Genomic DNA, 17,868 nt, shown 5'->3' on the forward strand with positions numbered 1-17,868 from the left:
AAAATATAAATAGTTTATTAAGAGGTTGATATTATTGTTAAGCATATATCTAGCAGTCATTTTTAAATACAAAATGAAGACAATGAAAATAAAGAACTGAATTTATATCTAAATATTGAATCAGATTCAATCTTAATAAATTAGATATATTTTTAATATGTATATTTTTAGATGTTTTGCAAAATTATTTTTATAAATACATTATTATATTACTGCATAAGTTATGTAAGAATTATATAATTTTTTTAGAATTTTTAATTGATAAAATATCTAGAATTAGTAATAAGAAAAAAAATAATAGTGTTATATTTCCTACTTTTAATGTGTTAGTTAACAATTTTTATTATTTTTTAATATTTTTATTTAATTAGTCTAGGTTACACATGATAAATTAATAGAATTAATTAATTTTTTATTTGTAAGTTTTCTTTTATACACATGTGCAATATAAATAAATTAAAAGGTTGAAACATAATTATATATATATATATATATATATATATATATATATATATATATATATATATATATATATATATATATATATATATATATATATATGTAATTTCGTTTATGAGTATTATTTATTTATTTTATATATTGTTTTTCTATGTATTAGTGGTGCTTAGCTTGAGTAATAATGAGGTTGCATTTTAAAATGAAAAAAATTTTCTATATTTTTTTAGGCTACGATTGTTTAAAATTTAATTGGATTTAAAATAATTGATTAAATTTTGAATAAAGAAATAATGGATTACTCAGTAATAAATATGAACTAAAAAATATATAATAAATAAAATAGTAAATAGTTAGTGTGATAGAGTGATGGATAATAGTGTGCATGAAAAATAATAATAAATTAGAATTGTTAAAATAAATACTATTAAGTGAAAATTAATATTGTACCAACAAAAATAATGAATAATAAATTACATAATTACAAATTGAATGAGTCAATTAATTTCATATATTAATAATTTGTTTTAAATTTGAAATAAATATGAAACATATAAACAATATGATTTAGGTAAAAAAAACCTGAAATTCAAAACATAAACAAAATCAAAATACTACAAAGAACCGATCAATCTGCATAATCTCAGATAAATACTAATCATAATAACCAAAACAAATTGTTGGTATATCGTAAATAGCGGGATACCCTTTCAGAATGAGCCTCCATTAAGATCTTCACTATATCTACAACAAAGAAAACAAAAATTATTGTAAACAAACACTCTGAGTCTTGAAGTCGCCCTTGATCAATCTTAAAATCCAACTCATCCAAACTCTAATTTATAGTATAAAAAGAAAACATAACTGTAATTCCAATGGAAAATCACATACGCATCACAAAAGCACAGAAAATTCACCAGCATAACCTGACGTGCTTGTGATAGCCATTCATTTTGAACAGAAAAAATTTCAGCACTATTTTGGCATTTAGAGTAAGCCCTCAGTAATTCCCTACAATGGTTAACATACTTCATATGATGCTTGCAAGTGATAAGAATGATATATTCGTTTTCAAAAAAGATACAAATTTATATTCAAGTAGTAGTGTCGTAATCAGTACTAACATAGTCACTGTAGCTATAATATAATACACAGGAAGCAGGCTGACCATCTCTACCAGCTCGTCCACATTCCTGAAAGGAAAAATATTGAAGTACATGTAAGCCGAAAAAAAGTTTTGAAATAGAGGGAAGGCTTTGTAATATGAATCGACTTTTTCATTTGGATGACTACTGTTCATCTGCATAGCACATAAAAAACACAAGATGCTTACACACATGATCGGGAAGGCTTTGTAAACTGAATCGACTTTTTCATTTGGATGACTACTGTTCATCTGCATAGCACATAAAAAACACAAGATGCTTACACACATGATCGATATCATACTTATTAACAAAATCAAACAGTACATAAGAGAAACAATTCACATGTCATGATAGTTCACAATGAATGATATTGTGATGGTTCATAAACAAACAACAGCAGACAACTCACCTTTGGAATTTCCCTATTATTTATCCATGCAGCCCTGGCATCATCCATCAATTTTCGACTGCCGAATTTCACAACAACAAACAAATTACCAATTTCATAAAATTACAGAACAACTCATTTTAAAGAGAGAAGCAAAAGCTCACTAAACAAACATTAAGGGCATATAAGATTTCTCAAGTAGGGCAAAATTGGACATTATCGTGCAAACACCATAACCATTCCATGCTAATCTTTGAAAAGAAGTTTGAAAAAAAAAGGAAAAATAGTGATCAAAAAGTTAACCTCATATTTAATTTTGGAAATGCCAGGGAAAAACTCTCCTTCCCAATTATCTGAATCCCCGCATTTACCAACATTAGTAGCAGGACAAGTCTCAGGTACAACAATATGATATCCATTAACAAAAATAAATCTAAAAAATTGAACAATAACATACACACAAATATATAGTGGAAAAAAATGTATCGGTACAGTACCACGGCATAACAGAAAACACTGAAACTAATCAATAGTGATATTTTCCCAAATTTCATCGTCATAGATTTACGAAACTCTTGCGAAATCGAGAGTAACGAAATCAATCATCAATTAGCACAGTAACATCACAAAACACATCAGAAAAAATTGGAAGGAAAAGAAGCGGTGAAGAGTGGAACCTTATGAGATTGACGGTGTCGCTGATCGAAATCGTTGGAGAATTGAAAGGAGGAACCGTTTTTGGATTTGGGGATGATTGAGAGGGGTGGTTTATGAACATGGAAGTGGAACGATTTCAATTTTGTAACTGACTTTGGTAGTGGAAGGGTTGTATCTTAACCACCCATGATGAAAGAAGGAAACGAAAAGAAAATTTGAAAGAGAAGCTGATGTGGATTTTTGAGGGAATAGATGGTGATGTGGATGGCATCAGAATTGAGGAAAAGAGAGACTTTTTTTATATGATAGATTTATTTACTATTGTTTTTTTAATGTAATATAAAATATTCAATTGCGATAAATAATATGAGACAGAGGGAGTAATATGAATTAGAAAATGTGAAGATTATTATGGTAATGAATGAGTAATTTTTGAAATAAGTACACATTTTAGAATATCTTACCGAATCAAGATTAATTTAGTAGGAGTAGTATTTTTTTATCTTATGATTCATGAAACCATTCTGATACGTAACATCATGACAAACAGATTCTCTTTCACCCGTGAACCTTCACCTCGGAGGATGTAGATAGTTAGACTTAACCCAACAGAATTCAAAAACAACATTTTCAATTCTCTCACATGTATGTAACATCTTGAGTTTCCCCATAAATTAAATCTCTTCAATTTTCAATCTTTGATAGCTCCACAAACAAATCCAAAAAAAAATAAAAAAAATCAGTGTTTGTCCAAACACCACCCACCACACCAACAGAACCCACCAAACACTACTTTTCCACCCTATACATATATGACCCACAAGAGCTTCATTCTTTATCTCTTCAACTTCTAGACTCCAAAAAACCCAAATGGGTTTCAGGGTCATTACTCTCTTTGTTCTATTCTCTCTGTTTTGTTGTGTTTTGTTTTGTGAAGGTGAGTTCCATAATGTGAGTGGTATAAGTGGGAAAAAGCAAAGTGGGTGCAATTTGTTTGTAGGAAATTGGGTTGTTGACCCTTCGTATCCTTACTATGACTCTTCAACTTGTCCCTTCATTGATCCTGAATTTAATTGTCAAAAGTATGGAAGACCTGACAAACAATATCTCAAATTCTCTTGGAAGCCTGATTCTTGTTCCTTACCAAGGTAAATTCAAATCTCATACATGTTCCGATCAATGTGGTAAACAAAGACTTCATTTAAAGATTTTTTAAATAATTTATGTTTTTAGTATAGATATAAATCAGATATATTAATTATTCAATAAATTTTTTTTAAAAAAATTTATTATAATTGTGACGACACGAATATAAAATTGTAATATGTCATAATTATTAATGTTTCGCACCGATCAAAATAGTCTTATATAATTTGTACAATATAATGAGCCGTCTTTTCTAAAGAAAAAGGTAGCTCGTAATGTAACTGAGTGACGCAAATTTGAGATCGACTCAAACAAATGATATTTTTTTTTGTTAGTGTAGGTTTGATGGGGAAGATTTTCTGAACAAGTGGAAGGGAAAGAAGATAATGTTTGTGGGAGACTCACTGAGTTTGAACATGTGGGAATCGCTGTCGTGTATGATTCATGCGTCGGTGAGAAATGCAAAGACAAGCTTTGTGAGGAGAGAGGCACTTTCTTCTGTGACATTTCAGGTTTGTTTTTTTATTTATTAATTTAATGTTTTTGTCTTGTTTCTAATTTGGTGTTTTATTCAGTGGTGTTCAGTGTATCCAACCCTTCCATATTTGTCTTGTTCTTCATTTCATTGTTCGTTTCTTTGTGTTGCCTTTTTATGTGCTCCATGCGTTGGTTTTTCGAATATTAGTTAGTGGATCTAATCTAATTATTATAATGTGCCATTTGGTGGATTTAATTATTTGTTTATTTAATTTTTAAAATAATTTTTTTATAAAATTTAATTTTTAATTAAATATTTAAACTTTTATATGTCGAAAGAATTTATTTATAAAAAAGTAAATTTAAAATTTTAATCTATCTTATACAAAAATGAGACAGAACAAATTTCTTAATTTATTTATCAAAAATAAATTTAAAAATAATTTTTATTATAATTATAATAAGAACGAGACAAGACTGACATAGTAAAATGATGTAAACTAAAATTTTGGTATATCTTATATAAAAAGTGCAGATAAAACGAACATGAATGACACCTATAGTCTAGATTTTCAAATTGATGCGCCGTAAAGTGTAGCTGGAATATACGTAGAAAACGTAGCCCACAAAGCTAAGATGCTAGTGAGTGCTAATTAATGCTACAACGAAATTAATATATGCTAATAATTAAAATAATGGAGAAAAGAACTGCACATTAATTTTCATTGAAGAGAATATTAAATTCTGTTTTATAGTTTTCATTAAAAAAGATATTTATTTATTTAAATTAATAGAATACATGATGAAAACAACACAATTTCAAGGTTGTTAGAACTTGAATTTACTAGAAAACTCAGATTTTGATAAGAAATTGACAGGCTGTGAGGGAGACTCTGCCAACCTGTGATTACAAGTTGAGGAGGATCCCTCTGTTATTATTGATGTTCATTATTTTGGTTACTCAATAATTAATATCAATCACAGAACATGAAATTGTACTTTACATTCTGTGTATATATTTGAAAATTTTATTTATGACTTGTCAATATTGTCCGTGGATAACCGTATAGTAAGAAATAATATACTGCATTATTTATGACAGAACAGAGAATTATTGTAGATTTAGATTATTATTATTTTTGAAGTGAATGTTTTGTTTTTTGCATACAAAAATACATCTTTTTTCTTTTGAAAATTCTGTTTATATGTTGAAAATACTTTAATCACTTTTAATTATACTATTCTATAGTTTGTTAAAGTGGATGAAATGATACATGTTTGAATTATTTCTTGCTTTATACGGCAAGATAAAGTTTTGTATTGAAAATTAAGATAATTGATGTTCTCTTTACCATAAAAAGTAAAAGATAAATAATTAACTAATCGATAACGGATTCATTTATAGAAAGTGGTCTAGTGGTGTAATTGACGTTGAATTCGGTTGGGAAGATCACAGTTTAAATCCTTGGCAATTGCGATCGGGATGGAACTGGAACCACTTAGATTGATGAAACATAATTGTTTTGCATTATGTTGTGTGGTTTTCCTTGTGATGCAATTTATTGGCAATCATTCAAAAATGATGACGGTTGGTGAGTTTGTGTAGGACTATGGAGTAACTATCCAGCTATACCGCACACCTTATTTGGTGGACATAATACGAGAAAACGTTGGTCGAGTGCTTACATTGGACTCCATTGTCGCTGGAGATTCATGGAAAGGCAATGACATGTTAATATTCAACTCATGGCATTGGTGGACCCATAAAGGAAAATCACAAGGGTATGCTTTTTCTACAATCATAATCATTTCTAATTATAGCACAACACAATACACACATACACCTAACGGTATGTTTGGTTGTTAATTAAGTTCTTGTTGATTATGATGTTCAGGTGGGATTATATAAGAGATGGAAGTAATCTGGTCACAAATATGGACCGTTTAGATGCATACCATAAGGGATTGAACACTTGGGCTAGATGGGTTGATCTTAATGTTGATCCTTCCAAAACTAAAGTCTTCTTTCAAGGCATTTCCCCTACTCATTATATGTAAGTAACTCCTCCTACTATCGCTATAAAGTACAGACACTGGAAATACTACACTGACACATTGATATCAGTAATAATTAAAATAAATAAATAAATTAAACGCATTCACAAGTGTCAGTGTCGGTTCCGGATATTGACACTGACACTGATACAAACATAACTTTTTTCAAAAGTGTCGGTACTACAAAGTACCCACCCTCATACTATTTGGTAATTTCCTTTTGGAAACTCAATATTCGGTTGTATGACCGACTCATTTGGAGACTAATTCCACTCTCCACTAGCGGGAGAGTTAAATGAAGACAAATCATAGTTTTATATAGAAGGATTCATCACAAAAATTCTTAGTATAGTATGAGTGAATAGGACCGTTTTTAAGGGCGTTCAAAGTGAACGAGATACCACTTAGGGTCAAAATTTTACTACGGTTAAACTGGGGTTAAATAGTTTCATAAAATATTTTTCATGGTTAAACAATAATTAATCTACTACTAATGCCACAAATTTGAGACATCTTAGTCAGCAAAATTTGAACCTAAGACCTTGATTGAATATTTTTTACACTAATGCCAAAAAGCCGGATAAAAAACCAAATCGCCACATTTTGAAATGAAAATACCCAGATCATTGGTCGAGCGTACAATAAATTTTTTTTCTTTCATCTGCTCATCTAATTATTGGTCGAGTGTAAGCTTTATTTATTTGGACTTCACATGCTCGACCAATGGATAATCGAGCACATGCACGAAATGTGGCATCTGAGTAATTTCATTTCAAAAGGTGGCAATTTGATTTTTGTTTTCAACTTTGTGGGATTAGTGTAAAAAACCCCTCATAGAAGTATTTTTCTAATTATGTTTAGTGAATGTAATTTATGATTTTTTTTTACTTGACCAGGGGCAAGGAGTGGAATCAACCAAAAAGATCTTGTAGTGGACAATTTGGACCATTGGCAGGATCAACATACCCAGCAGGTCTTCCTCCACCATGTAACATATTGAACACTGTGTTAAAGAATATGAAAACTCAAGTTTATCTACTTGACATTACACTTCTATCACAATTGAGAAAAGATGCACACCCTTCTTCCTATAGTGGTGATCATGCTGGCAATGATTGCAGCCATTGGTGCTTACCAGGATTACCTGATACTTGGAACCAGCTCTTGTATGCAGCTCTCTCCTAAAGTGTTTTCAGAAAATTCTTCATTACTTGGGAAATATAGTTACTATAAGAAATGAAAATCAAGTGTAAAATTATAGGATTATTAAATAATTTACTAAAATAAGTTCTATCAAGTGATGGAATTTGTTGAATATAAAGAAAAGAACTTTAAGAGGGGATAGATTTTGTTTTGTAACTTTATTGAATCAATGATTATATAAATACTTTATTTATTGATTGGTGCATAGACCATGTAAAATATTCCATATTGTAACAGTTGCAAGGTTGATTCTATTAGTGAAACCATTTTGTTTTCCTTAAGAGAAAGAAAAGGGCATTTTTAGTTTTTTTGTGTGTGATAAAAAAAAAGTAAGTTTAGGTATACTTGAGAAGAGAAGCTAATCATATATGCTACTTGATAAATATTTTGGAAGTATGAGATTCTAACTATCAATAGATTAAAGGAGGTTTATCAAATCCTAGAAGAAGATGAGATTGCACTTGTTCTAACAAGTGCTTGCTTGCAATACAAGAAATTAAATGTTGATGGAAGTATGAGGTAAAAGATGAGAGAAGAATAGTGAATTGTACTCAAAATTATTAAACTGTCATACAAAATGTATATACACTATTTATTGACTATCTCTCTAAAGTGACTAACCATCCACAAAGTTAGTTACAACTTCTAATTACCAACTTAACTAACTTCTGAATCACATTTGATTGAATTAAGTAACAACATGCTTCCTTAATTCAATCTTATATTAATCATTGGGTTAATAGTGATTTAGCCTCTGTAATATAGGCGTGTTTTGATTTACCTCCTTTAAAAAAAATTTTAAATATCCCTTATAATTTTGGGGTACCCTCTAAGTGTGTAAAAATCAGGGTGGTAAATAAAAAAAAACTTTTACAGGGGTAATTTTTTCATCTGGGGGCAAAAGACTTAGAATTTTAATAGTTTAAGAAAGTTTTTAAAAAGTTTTTTTTTAAAGGGGGGGTAAATCAAAACACGCCTATATTGCAGGGGGTAAATGACTATTAATCGTTAATCCTTTGATTTGAAATACACTTATGCATTTTTTTAAATAATTTTTTTTTGTCAGTCTTCGCATATCAACTTTGTTGTAACATCCCTATTTACCTGAGTACGATTATGAAGTACTAAGAGAGAATTATGGATTAATTATGCATTAGGAAGGGAAGTTGTTAGAATGGAAAGAGTTTAGTTAGAATTCAACTAATGGCATGATGGTAATTATCACTTAGTTTGAGGGCATAATGGACCTTGAGTAATGTTGCATGATATAAGGCCTTGTTTGGGTGCATGCTATTCATTTTTGTTTCACAATTCAGAATTTGGAGCAAGAGAGAAAGGAGGAAGTTATGTTCATCAATTCCATTTTCGCACCTTGGGTACAGCCTCCACTAAATCAGGTATATCTCTCAACTCGTAACTCCGATCGTAACGATTCTGGTCCCATTGGAAAGCTAACGAATTTCTCTTCGATTTGCACCTATGGTTCGCATATATAGCTTCTTTTTTGAAGGAGAAAAACGAGTTTGAAGTTGGGACATGCATGCTGAATGTGATGAAGAATGGGCTACGGGTTTGATGAGTTTGGAGTTGGAGTTTTGATCAAGATAGGAACTCAATTGCAGCATGTTCATCATCTAAAGCTCTATTAATCCAATGTGAGTCCTTAGATAGCAACTTGGATAGAAATTGAGAAATTGTATGTTATGGGGCTAGGGTGAGATACACTTGATGCATGATATATGTTCTTTGCTGATTAAACTATATTGCATGTTGATAGTGTGCTTGTGTTCCATGTTGTTTCTACTAATAATCGATATTGCACTCTTTTGGAATGATATTGGGATGTTAGAAGTGTTTGGATTAAAGTTAGAATGGATTTAGAACCCTTAAAATGCTGAAAAACACATTCTGATGCAGAGTAATCGGTTACAGGTCTTTGAGTAACCGATTACGCTGTTAAAAATGCAATTCTGGGCTGTTTTAGAGCCAGTAATCGGTTACTGGACTCTGGGTAATCGGATACCCTGGGCGCAGGGGGGAAAAATCAGCAAAATTCGGAAATTCGTAACTTTCGGCTCGGGTATCGGAATTACGCAAACTTTATATCGTTGGAAAGCTAGCGACGTGTACTTTCTAATTAAATTGGTCCCCAAATCAGAATGTGTGATTTAATAATATTGGAACCCTACTTAGTGAACCTCGTCGGGCGAGATTTTACATTACTAATTCCCCCGAGAGCAGTTCTGTTCCGAATAGAGAACCGAACGCCTCCTTAGTCGTGTGAGACTTGTTTAAATTATAATTGAACATGTTAATGATGTTAATGATCATGGATATGTTATTTTTAATATGTGAATCATTCATGATTAGAATGGATTAATCTCATTGCACTTAATTGCTATATTATGTTTAAATACGAATGCTATGTTGTGATGAGATGTGAGTATATCTTGTTAATGCCCGTTGTTTTGGCTAAACAATTGGGATTGTGTGCTTGTGTGATTTGGCGCTTGATATGTGTGTATGCTTGAATCGAAACGGGCCGGGGGCTAGGTTGCGTTACATCCCAGGCTTTGTGACCAATGGGACAGCCCCGATCATGTGATCTTGGGCTCACACCTGAGCTACCGTTGCAGTGTGCTTGTGAGGGTCTTGAGGCATTTCCCACTTGGCGTTAACACACTTGCATGCTCGGTATGATGGCGTTGTGCGGCCAAGTAGGCCTATGCATAACAGGTAAACCATCTCTAGCGGTGCCATGTAGGCTACATCACTAGGCTTTCGCCCGACGGACCCATGTGTCAAGATGGCGTATTGTACTCGGCGTTAACACATGTGCGTGAAGATGGTTAATGGGACAATGACGCCAATTAGGCTAAGGTCATCTCGCAGCCATTTAGGCTTGTGCGAACCCGTCTAATCATCTTGCGGTGTGCTTGTACAAGTCTCTTGACAAGAGGCATGGGCGTGATTCATCGAGGGTGTGTTTTTATAACCTAGTCGAGGCATTAACGCGTTTCTGGATTCCCTGTATATGGATGCGGGTTTTGCATACTTGGTTTCTTATATAATTGCATATCTGCATTAATCGTCCAATGGTGGATGATTCCTTGTTTTCTTCGTACTTGTACCAGATGTGAGGATGAACCCCGAATCAGTGGTGGATTCGGTTTTGATGCATGTACCCTGTAGATCCGAGTGGACCCATAGGATAAGAGGACTCACTGAGATTTAGTAATCTCACCCCAATCAACTTATATTTTTTTCAGGTGCGGTTTAGTAGCTTTTGGTCAGTAGCAGGTTTGGACTGAAGACTTGGAAGTGGTGATGGCTTGGAGACCTCGTCAGATCTCATTCTCCGCTGTGCAGATCCATTGAAGACACATGTTTTGTAATTCTTATTAGGATTTCATGTTGTATTTTATATGGATCTTTCTATAACTTTAGCTTTTGTATGTACTCAATATCAATTTATAACGTTTCATGCATAATATACTAGTCAGTTATGTATGGGGTGTTACAGTTGGTATCAGAGCTGGTCGATTCTCGGCCGAGCCATGAGACATCACTAGCAATTCCTTTTCCTCCTCTTAAGTGTGCGTTGCTAGGCTGATTTTACTGATATCTCATTCAGTTGTTGAACTTGATCAACTCATCGACTGAGTGCGAGACAGTAGGATTACGACAGAGCCGCCACGAGGACTCGTAAACTACAGGGTTGTGAACCCAAGTAGTTGGAGTGGGATGAGTAATGGATTTTTTTGGACGTTGTAAGTGGATGATATTGGAGTCGTCAAGCTTAAGGAGAGCGTTTGACGCGAAGTAGTGATACCCGAACTGTCAAGATGTGGATGGAGACAACTAGAACCCCCAGGATTTTGACTGAACAAAGTGAAGATTTCTCTAAGTCTTGGTAATAGCAAGGGAAATACAAATAGGATTGAGTAGGAGCCTTGTAAGGGAGATTCTCCGAAGGTGTTGAGCTGTGAATTAGTAGGATTCAGTACTGATGATGCTGCCGGTGTTAAGTGTGACGGGTGAGCTGATAGGACAAAATGGCCTCTGGAAATGCGGACGGAAGAGTTAGACCTTTCTGATTGCGCTGGTACGGACAGTAATTGGAGGGATGAAGTATTAGATCCTGATCCAACTTGAAGTACCCTAAGCGAGAGTAGTTACCTAGTAGATGTTGGTGGAATGTATAAGTGTGGTAACTTAAGATTGGCGAGGCTTGAATACCTTGTCGGTGGAAGAGGCATGCATTTCCGTTCTTATCATTTTGTATTTAAGTTCTAGAACTACGCTAGATGGAATATGAAATGATGCAGAAGCGTGAAATGCAGTGACCTAAGTTCTTGTTAGTTGTTGTTTGTCTGACCCCGAGTGAAGCCATAGAACTACGCTTGGCGTTGGGCGTTCAGGCGAGTAAGAACTAAGATCTATCTGGAACGTCAGTAGGATAATCGCAGTTGAGTTGTGTAACTCGGTGAACTGACTTTTATTTTTAAGATGCAACAATGTTGCGGTGAGCATGAGTCGCCACCGACTTTTATTTTGTCCAATTTTAGGAAAGGTAAAAAGTACAGAAAAAGACCTTTTTGAAAAGAAACGGGCTCGGGGGGTAAGTTATGAGAAGGGAAGGTGTAAGCACCCTTTTCATCCGTAGTTATCTACGGGCTCTTAACTTGCTTAGCTCATATTGTTTGTTTGTTTTGAAAGAAGTATAAGGACTTTAGCGTAAATGCGTAGCCTTAGTTTTTTGAAATGATATTGAAAAGATATTTTTATTGAGCTAGGCAGTTTAAGAGCACTACCCTATAACTGGTCTTTTTCTGTAAGTTTTTAAAGTTCCCAGGACTATCCATACTATATAGGAGTAGGTAGTCCTTGTTATATTGGACGTGCGGGTCATCGAAGGGTCATCGAGGTCGTTTGAAGGCAACAGGTAGAGGTACCTTTAGCAATATTCGAAGGGACAATCATTGTTCCGTAGGCAACCATTCGAGGGACTAGATCATATTATCGAGGCAACATCGCGGGTCATCGAGGGACTTATGATCTTTGCAATGATTTTTAATCGAGGGACTTGCTAATTGGCACATCTACATTCGAGGGACACGACCTTTAATCGAAGGCAACCAAGAGGGGCGTACCCTAAGGGTGAGTGCGTGCAAGTGTGTTATATTCAGATACATTATTTATCTTGAGTTAAAGTTAGCTAGCGTTCAGTTAATTATCTTGCCATACAATCCTAAGCATACATCTAAACAATTATATCAGCAGTTTATATAGGTGCGGAAAGTAAAAGTGCGGAAAAGTAAATCCTACGCTATTACATGGCTTTGGGAGAGATACATAATAGGAGGTGTAGAAAGTAAACCCTAATTAAAACTATTACATCCCATATACAATTATATAATTTGTAAAAATATGCGAGTAAATTGAAATAAATGAATATGTGTAGTAGGTATATGTCCATAATAGTCCAGAGTCTCAAGTGTCATACCTCGCAATCAAAATAAGACGTTAGTAATAAGAACACCAAAAAATGTACAAGAAGATGGTGAAACATATTAAACTAAAAAAAAGAATAATTAAAATGTTTTTGGTGTTTTATGTTTTTAATAAGCAACTAAAAAACTAATACAAACTAAATTAATTCTAAAAATAATAAATTAAATATTTCCTTTTGTTTTTATTTTTGAAATATTCTTAGTTAGTGATTCATACACAGGTAAACGTTAGATTAATGGGAAAATTAAAATTATGTAAAAATTAATTAAATATATTAAATAACTAACTTTAAAAACCAATTTAACTAATTGTGTTACAGGTAATAAAACGGGACATGCATTTATATTCCCACATTAGAATAAAAAAAAAAAGGTCTAATTATTTATATGTTAATGGAGTTAATACTTGAAATTAATTAAATTAAAAGTGACAAATTAAACAATATTTTACAAATTCTAGAAACATATGAAGAGCCAAATCACGTTGCATTTTTACTGCATACTATTCTCTCTTTTCTAAACAAAATTGACACCATCAAATAGACTAATTCAACACCAATTTAACCCACCAATAATTGTATGGCATTATAATTTTTAGAATAAAAAGAACAAAAGTAGTGATGGAAAGGAATAATAGCAGTACAAATTAAATACACAAGAGTTCTCTCTCACAGTTCTTTTTATCTTCTCAAATCCATTCTTTTTTTTTTTAAAAAAAAAACACAAGTAAATCTTAGCCTTAAAAATACTAAAAAACAAACACAAATGCACGGCAAGAATCAAAGCAATCAAAGAGAATGGCAACGAACCAGATCTGAAGATGGCCCAGTTCGACTGGGTGCTCGCCGGAGTTGATGCGGTGGTCGATGGCAGTTGATCGATCGAATCCGGGCGGTGAATACCAGAGCTGCTCCGATGCGGCGTTTCCGGCGGCTGGGTATGTCACGGTGTTTCGGTCTTCGTCGGAGCCTATTCCTCTTTGTTCTTCTTTCGTCTTTTCCTTGTTGTCCTATTGTTGCTGTTCCTGAAAACACAAAGAGAAAAATTGCAGGTTGTTTTGATGTTAATTTTGTTTCTTGTTTTTTTTTTTTGTAGTGCGTATGTATGCAGTTTTGGTGTAGATCGAAACTGTTAGTGTGGAAATATGTACGTGATCATGTCGTGAATGAGAGCGGATCGGTTATTATGGTGACTGTAGGGGAAAGAAAAAATAAGGGTTGATTTTTTGTGGTTGTTTTGGAACCGTCCTCTTGGTTTATTTGCAATGTGGAATGTACAGACACCGTGGGATTTGGGTAGTGATAATTGTGAATCGTTGTTAGTGTAATGTGGTTTATGAGTTTTTGTTGGTAGAACACGTGAGAAGAGAGGGTTAGGATTTGTTAGCCCTTATAGGGTCAATGGAACCAACAGCCAGTTAATTGTCATCAAGGCCTTGTCTTCCATAGTTAATTTCTTTTTGATTTTTGAAGATGCTGTCTTAAGGTTGTTTTGGAAAGAAAATAACTTTGTCGTGTAAGTGTTTTGGAAATAATTGGAAAGTCTCTTTTTTTTTTTTGTTATTTTTGTGAATAAAATGGAAAAAATAAAAAATAAAAAATAAAAAATAGAAAAAAGCATGAAATAAAAAAAACGAAAATTAATATTTAAATAAAATGAAAATGTTATTTTTGGTGATTTTTTTAATATAGGTAGAAATAAAATTAAAGCTAAGTTAGAAACAAATAAAAAGGAAAAATATCAGAAGTGGGTTTCGAACTCGCAACCTTATACTTGCAAACCTTACCTCCTTACCAATTGTGCTATATTACTTATTCGAAATAAAAAGCCAATTAAAAATATATTAAGCATCGGTAAGCATTTTGCTATTTATTAAAATATAATAATTTAAGAGTAAACTATTATATTTTAAAATAGACTTTAAATCGAATATTTATAAAATTCAGAATGTCAATATAAATGAACCCGATATTTTATAAAAATCCAATTTTTGAAATAGTTTTAAATTTCTGAAAAGTGTGGGCAAATTTTGGGGTATGACAGCTGCCCCTGTTCAATCTTCTTAAACCTGAGGATGTATATTGGCTTGTGTGCCTATCGGAATCTGAAGGTGGAAGAGGATTGAACACTAGAATACCCAGAAATTTGCCCTTGTTGATGGAGGGACTTTTGTATGAGATGGGCTTAAAGATGCCATCCGGAGGTTGACAGAGAACTGTCTGAGATGGGCTTAGAGATGCCACCTATCTGAGATGCTTGTCAGCAACCTGGGGGGTCATGCTTCCCATGGCGCGTATATGATAGATCTTCAGAATGTTTGGGGTTCAAGCTTCCAAACGTATATCTGGAATAGAGATTTATAGATGTTCGGGGTTCGAGCTTCCGAAACATCTACCATAGAGTTCAGATCAATCGGGGTTCAGGCTTTTGAAACATATCTGCCGTAAATTTCAGAACATCCGGGGTTCAGGCTTCTAGAACGTTTCTGTTGTAGAATTCAGATTATCCAGGGTTCAAGCTTCCGGAACATATCTGTTGTAGAATTCAGATCATTCGGGGTTCAAGCTTCCGAAACATATCTGCCATAGATTTCAGAACATCCGGGGTTCAGGCTTCCGGAATGTTTCTGTCGTAGAATTCAGATCATCCGGGGTACAAGCTTCCGGAACATATATGCTGTAGAATTCAGATCATTCGGGGTTCAAGCTTCCGAAACATATCTGGCGTAGAATTCAGATCATTCGGGGTTCAAGCTTCCGAAACATATCTGGCGTAGAATTCAGATCATTCGGGGTTCAAGCTTCCGAAACATATCTGCCGTAGATTTCAGAACATCCGGGGTTCAGGCTTCCGGAATGTTTCTTGTAACACCCCATATTTTCTAAATTTAATTTAATTGGAAATTAAATTATTATTTGGAATTATTCAGTATTTTGAGGAATTATTTGGAAAGAAATATGAGATAGGCTATTGGGCCAAGTGTGGTGTTAGTAAAGAGGGGGTACTATGTTAGTAAAGCCTTTACTAATTAAAATGTTATGTTTCATAAAATAAGGAAAATTGGGAAAGGAGGAAAAGAGTCAGAACGTGAAAAATGAGAAATGGAAGAGAAGAGCTGAGGAACGTAAAGAGGAACCAAAGAGGAAGAGGACCAAAGATCAAGAACTCTTGGCTAAGGTAAGGGGGGACTCTCTGGTTATCATCTATTATCGTGTTCTTAGATAATAATATTGATTAGGGATGTTGTTGAGTCAATTGGATCATATGTTAGGTTTAGGGAGGTTATGAATTGATGAAAATTGCATGGATTATTGGTTGATTATGTGTTGTTTTGATGTGTGATGATGAATAATGATGCAATTGATGATTAACTGCCTATATATGACGTTTAGAGACAGTTTTGGACTCAGATTGAGTCAGATCGCAGGATCTGACGCAGACCCGAAAGTCTGCGAAATCGCCAGTTCGCGCCGCGTCCCCGTGTTGGCGCCGCGAAGGCGTAACTTTTTCTCGTTCCGCGCCGCGTGCATAGGTTGGCGCCGCGAACGTGTTTTTGTGGTTCAGGTCGCGCCGCGAACTTTGGTTGCGCCGCGTGCTGTAGCGTTAGTTGTTTCTTGGAAAAGTTAAATGATGTGTAACTTTTGAACCGTAGGTCCGTTTTTAGTGCCGTTTCGTGCACGATGAATCTTATGAGATAGCCTACGTGTTTAAATGATGAAATGAGGTGTGAATCCAATTATTTTTTTTATATGATTTTATTTCTTGATGAATGATGTATTGTACATATATGTGATGAGATGTGTAAATACATGCTATGTTGAAATATTAATCATGTGACGATTGTTTGATTGGATGATGTATTGTTGACATATATGATGAAATGTGACAATATAAGATGTTGTTTTGAAAACATTATGATGTGATGATTTGTAGAGAATTGTATGATGTTGATTGATTTGTTTTGGAATGATGTAGATACATGTGTGTTCTTCTTATTGATGATGATGATTGATATGGACACATGTATGTTCTTTAAATGATGATGATGATGATGATGATTGATTGTATTGAATGATGCTAATGTATATAAACATACTTTGATGATGATGATGATGTTAATGATGATGATGAAATGAGTATTTGATGATGTTACTCATTAGACTTGACGATGGTATAAGTATGTTGTATATGTTGCATTCATTCTTGTGCATTGATGATACTGTATCCATAAGGGTGTGTTGGATCAGTGAAGGGCATGATTCCCATTGTGAGGAATCTGTGCTGGCAGGGCCGTATCTGGATGATGTTGGATCGGTCATGGGTTATTCCCATTTGACGATGTTGGTACCACATGCATAGTGTCAGTTCATACATATGCATACTTTTATAACATGATTGGAAGTATTCCAGTGTTATAAATATTGATGATGTGTTGCTTGCGTGTTTTGTTGAATTAGTGTTGAGTATGATTGTCTGTATGAAAGATGTGTTCTGATGATGTTTGTGTAAACAATGGATGTTCCTGATAATCTGAATATGATGTAATTGGGTGAATGATAAACTATGATGTGTTGTTATTTAAGATGCAATAACATTTGTTAACTGTGATGAGACTCACCCTTACTGTTGATATTTTCAGATTGAGGATAGCTGCTTTCGACTTGGTGAGGATTAGCTCATAAGTCGGTTTAGTTGTTGTGTCGGTGTCATGCTCTGATAGATGTAACACTGGGAATGCGATGTTTTGAGTTTCGATTATAACTCTATTGTTTATTTTATTTGAAGTCTGATACATTAACGATGTAATGTTGACTTGATGATTTGA

General features: G+C 33.7%; 2 protein-coding genes and 1 long non-coding RNA gene across 4 annotated transcripts; 2 read left to right on the top strand and 1 right to left on the bottom strand.

Moving 5' to 3' along the window:
• Nucleotides 1–1,023: 1,023 nt before the first annotated feature.
• LOC131595811 (uncharacterized) lies at nucleotides 1,024–2,821 on the bottom strand. Its single transcript, XM_058868296.1, has 6 exons — nucleotides 2,670–2,821; nucleotides 2,014–2,071; nucleotides 1,581–1,852; nucleotides 1,383–1,467; nucleotides 1,163–1,291; nucleotides 1,024–1,038 (listed from the first exon to the last, which is right to left on the bottom strand). Exons 1-6 carry the CDS (start codon nucleotides 2,768–2,770, stop codon nucleotides 1,024–1,026), a joined length of 660 nt encoding a protein of 219 aa, XP_058724279.1. The 5' UTR covers nucleotides 2,771–2,821.
• Nucleotides 2,822–3,238: 417 nt separating this feature from the next.
• On the top strand, nucleotides 3,239–7,723 carry LOC131644910 (protein trichome birefringence-like 38). Its single transcript, XM_058915521.1, has 5 exons — nucleotides 3,239–3,797; nucleotides 4,136–4,307; nucleotides 5,879–6,054; nucleotides 6,168–6,326; nucleotides 7,224–7,723. Exons 1-5 carry the CDS (start codon nucleotides 3,520–3,522, stop codon nucleotides 7,510–7,512), a joined length of 1,074 nt encoding a protein of 357 aa, XP_058771504.1. The 5' UTR covers nucleotides 3,239–3,519; the 3' UTR covers nucleotides 7,513–7,723.
• A 1,118-nt stretch (nucleotides 7,724–8,841) lies between these two features.
• On the top strand, nucleotides 8,842–17,868 carry LOC131623106 (uncharacterized). 2 transcript variants are annotated; one of them, XR_009290137.1, is made up of 3 exons: nucleotides 8,842–8,927; nucleotides 9,027–9,185; nucleotides 17,683–17,868. It is a non-coding gene; the product is annotated as an uncharacterized LOC131623106 (long non-coding RNA). The 2 variants fall into 2 exon arrangements; XR_009290138.1 differs by lacking the exon at nucleotides 17,683–17,868 and adding an exon at nucleotides 10,800–11,038.

This window comes from Vicia villosa, linkage group LG1, assembly GCF_029867415.1.
Source record: "Vicia villosa cultivar HV-30 ecotype Madison, WI linkage group LG1, Vvil1.0, whole genome shotgun sequence".
Taxonomy (NCBI): Eukaryota; Viridiplantae; Streptophyta; class Magnoliopsida; order Fabales; family Fabaceae; genus Vicia; species Vicia villosa.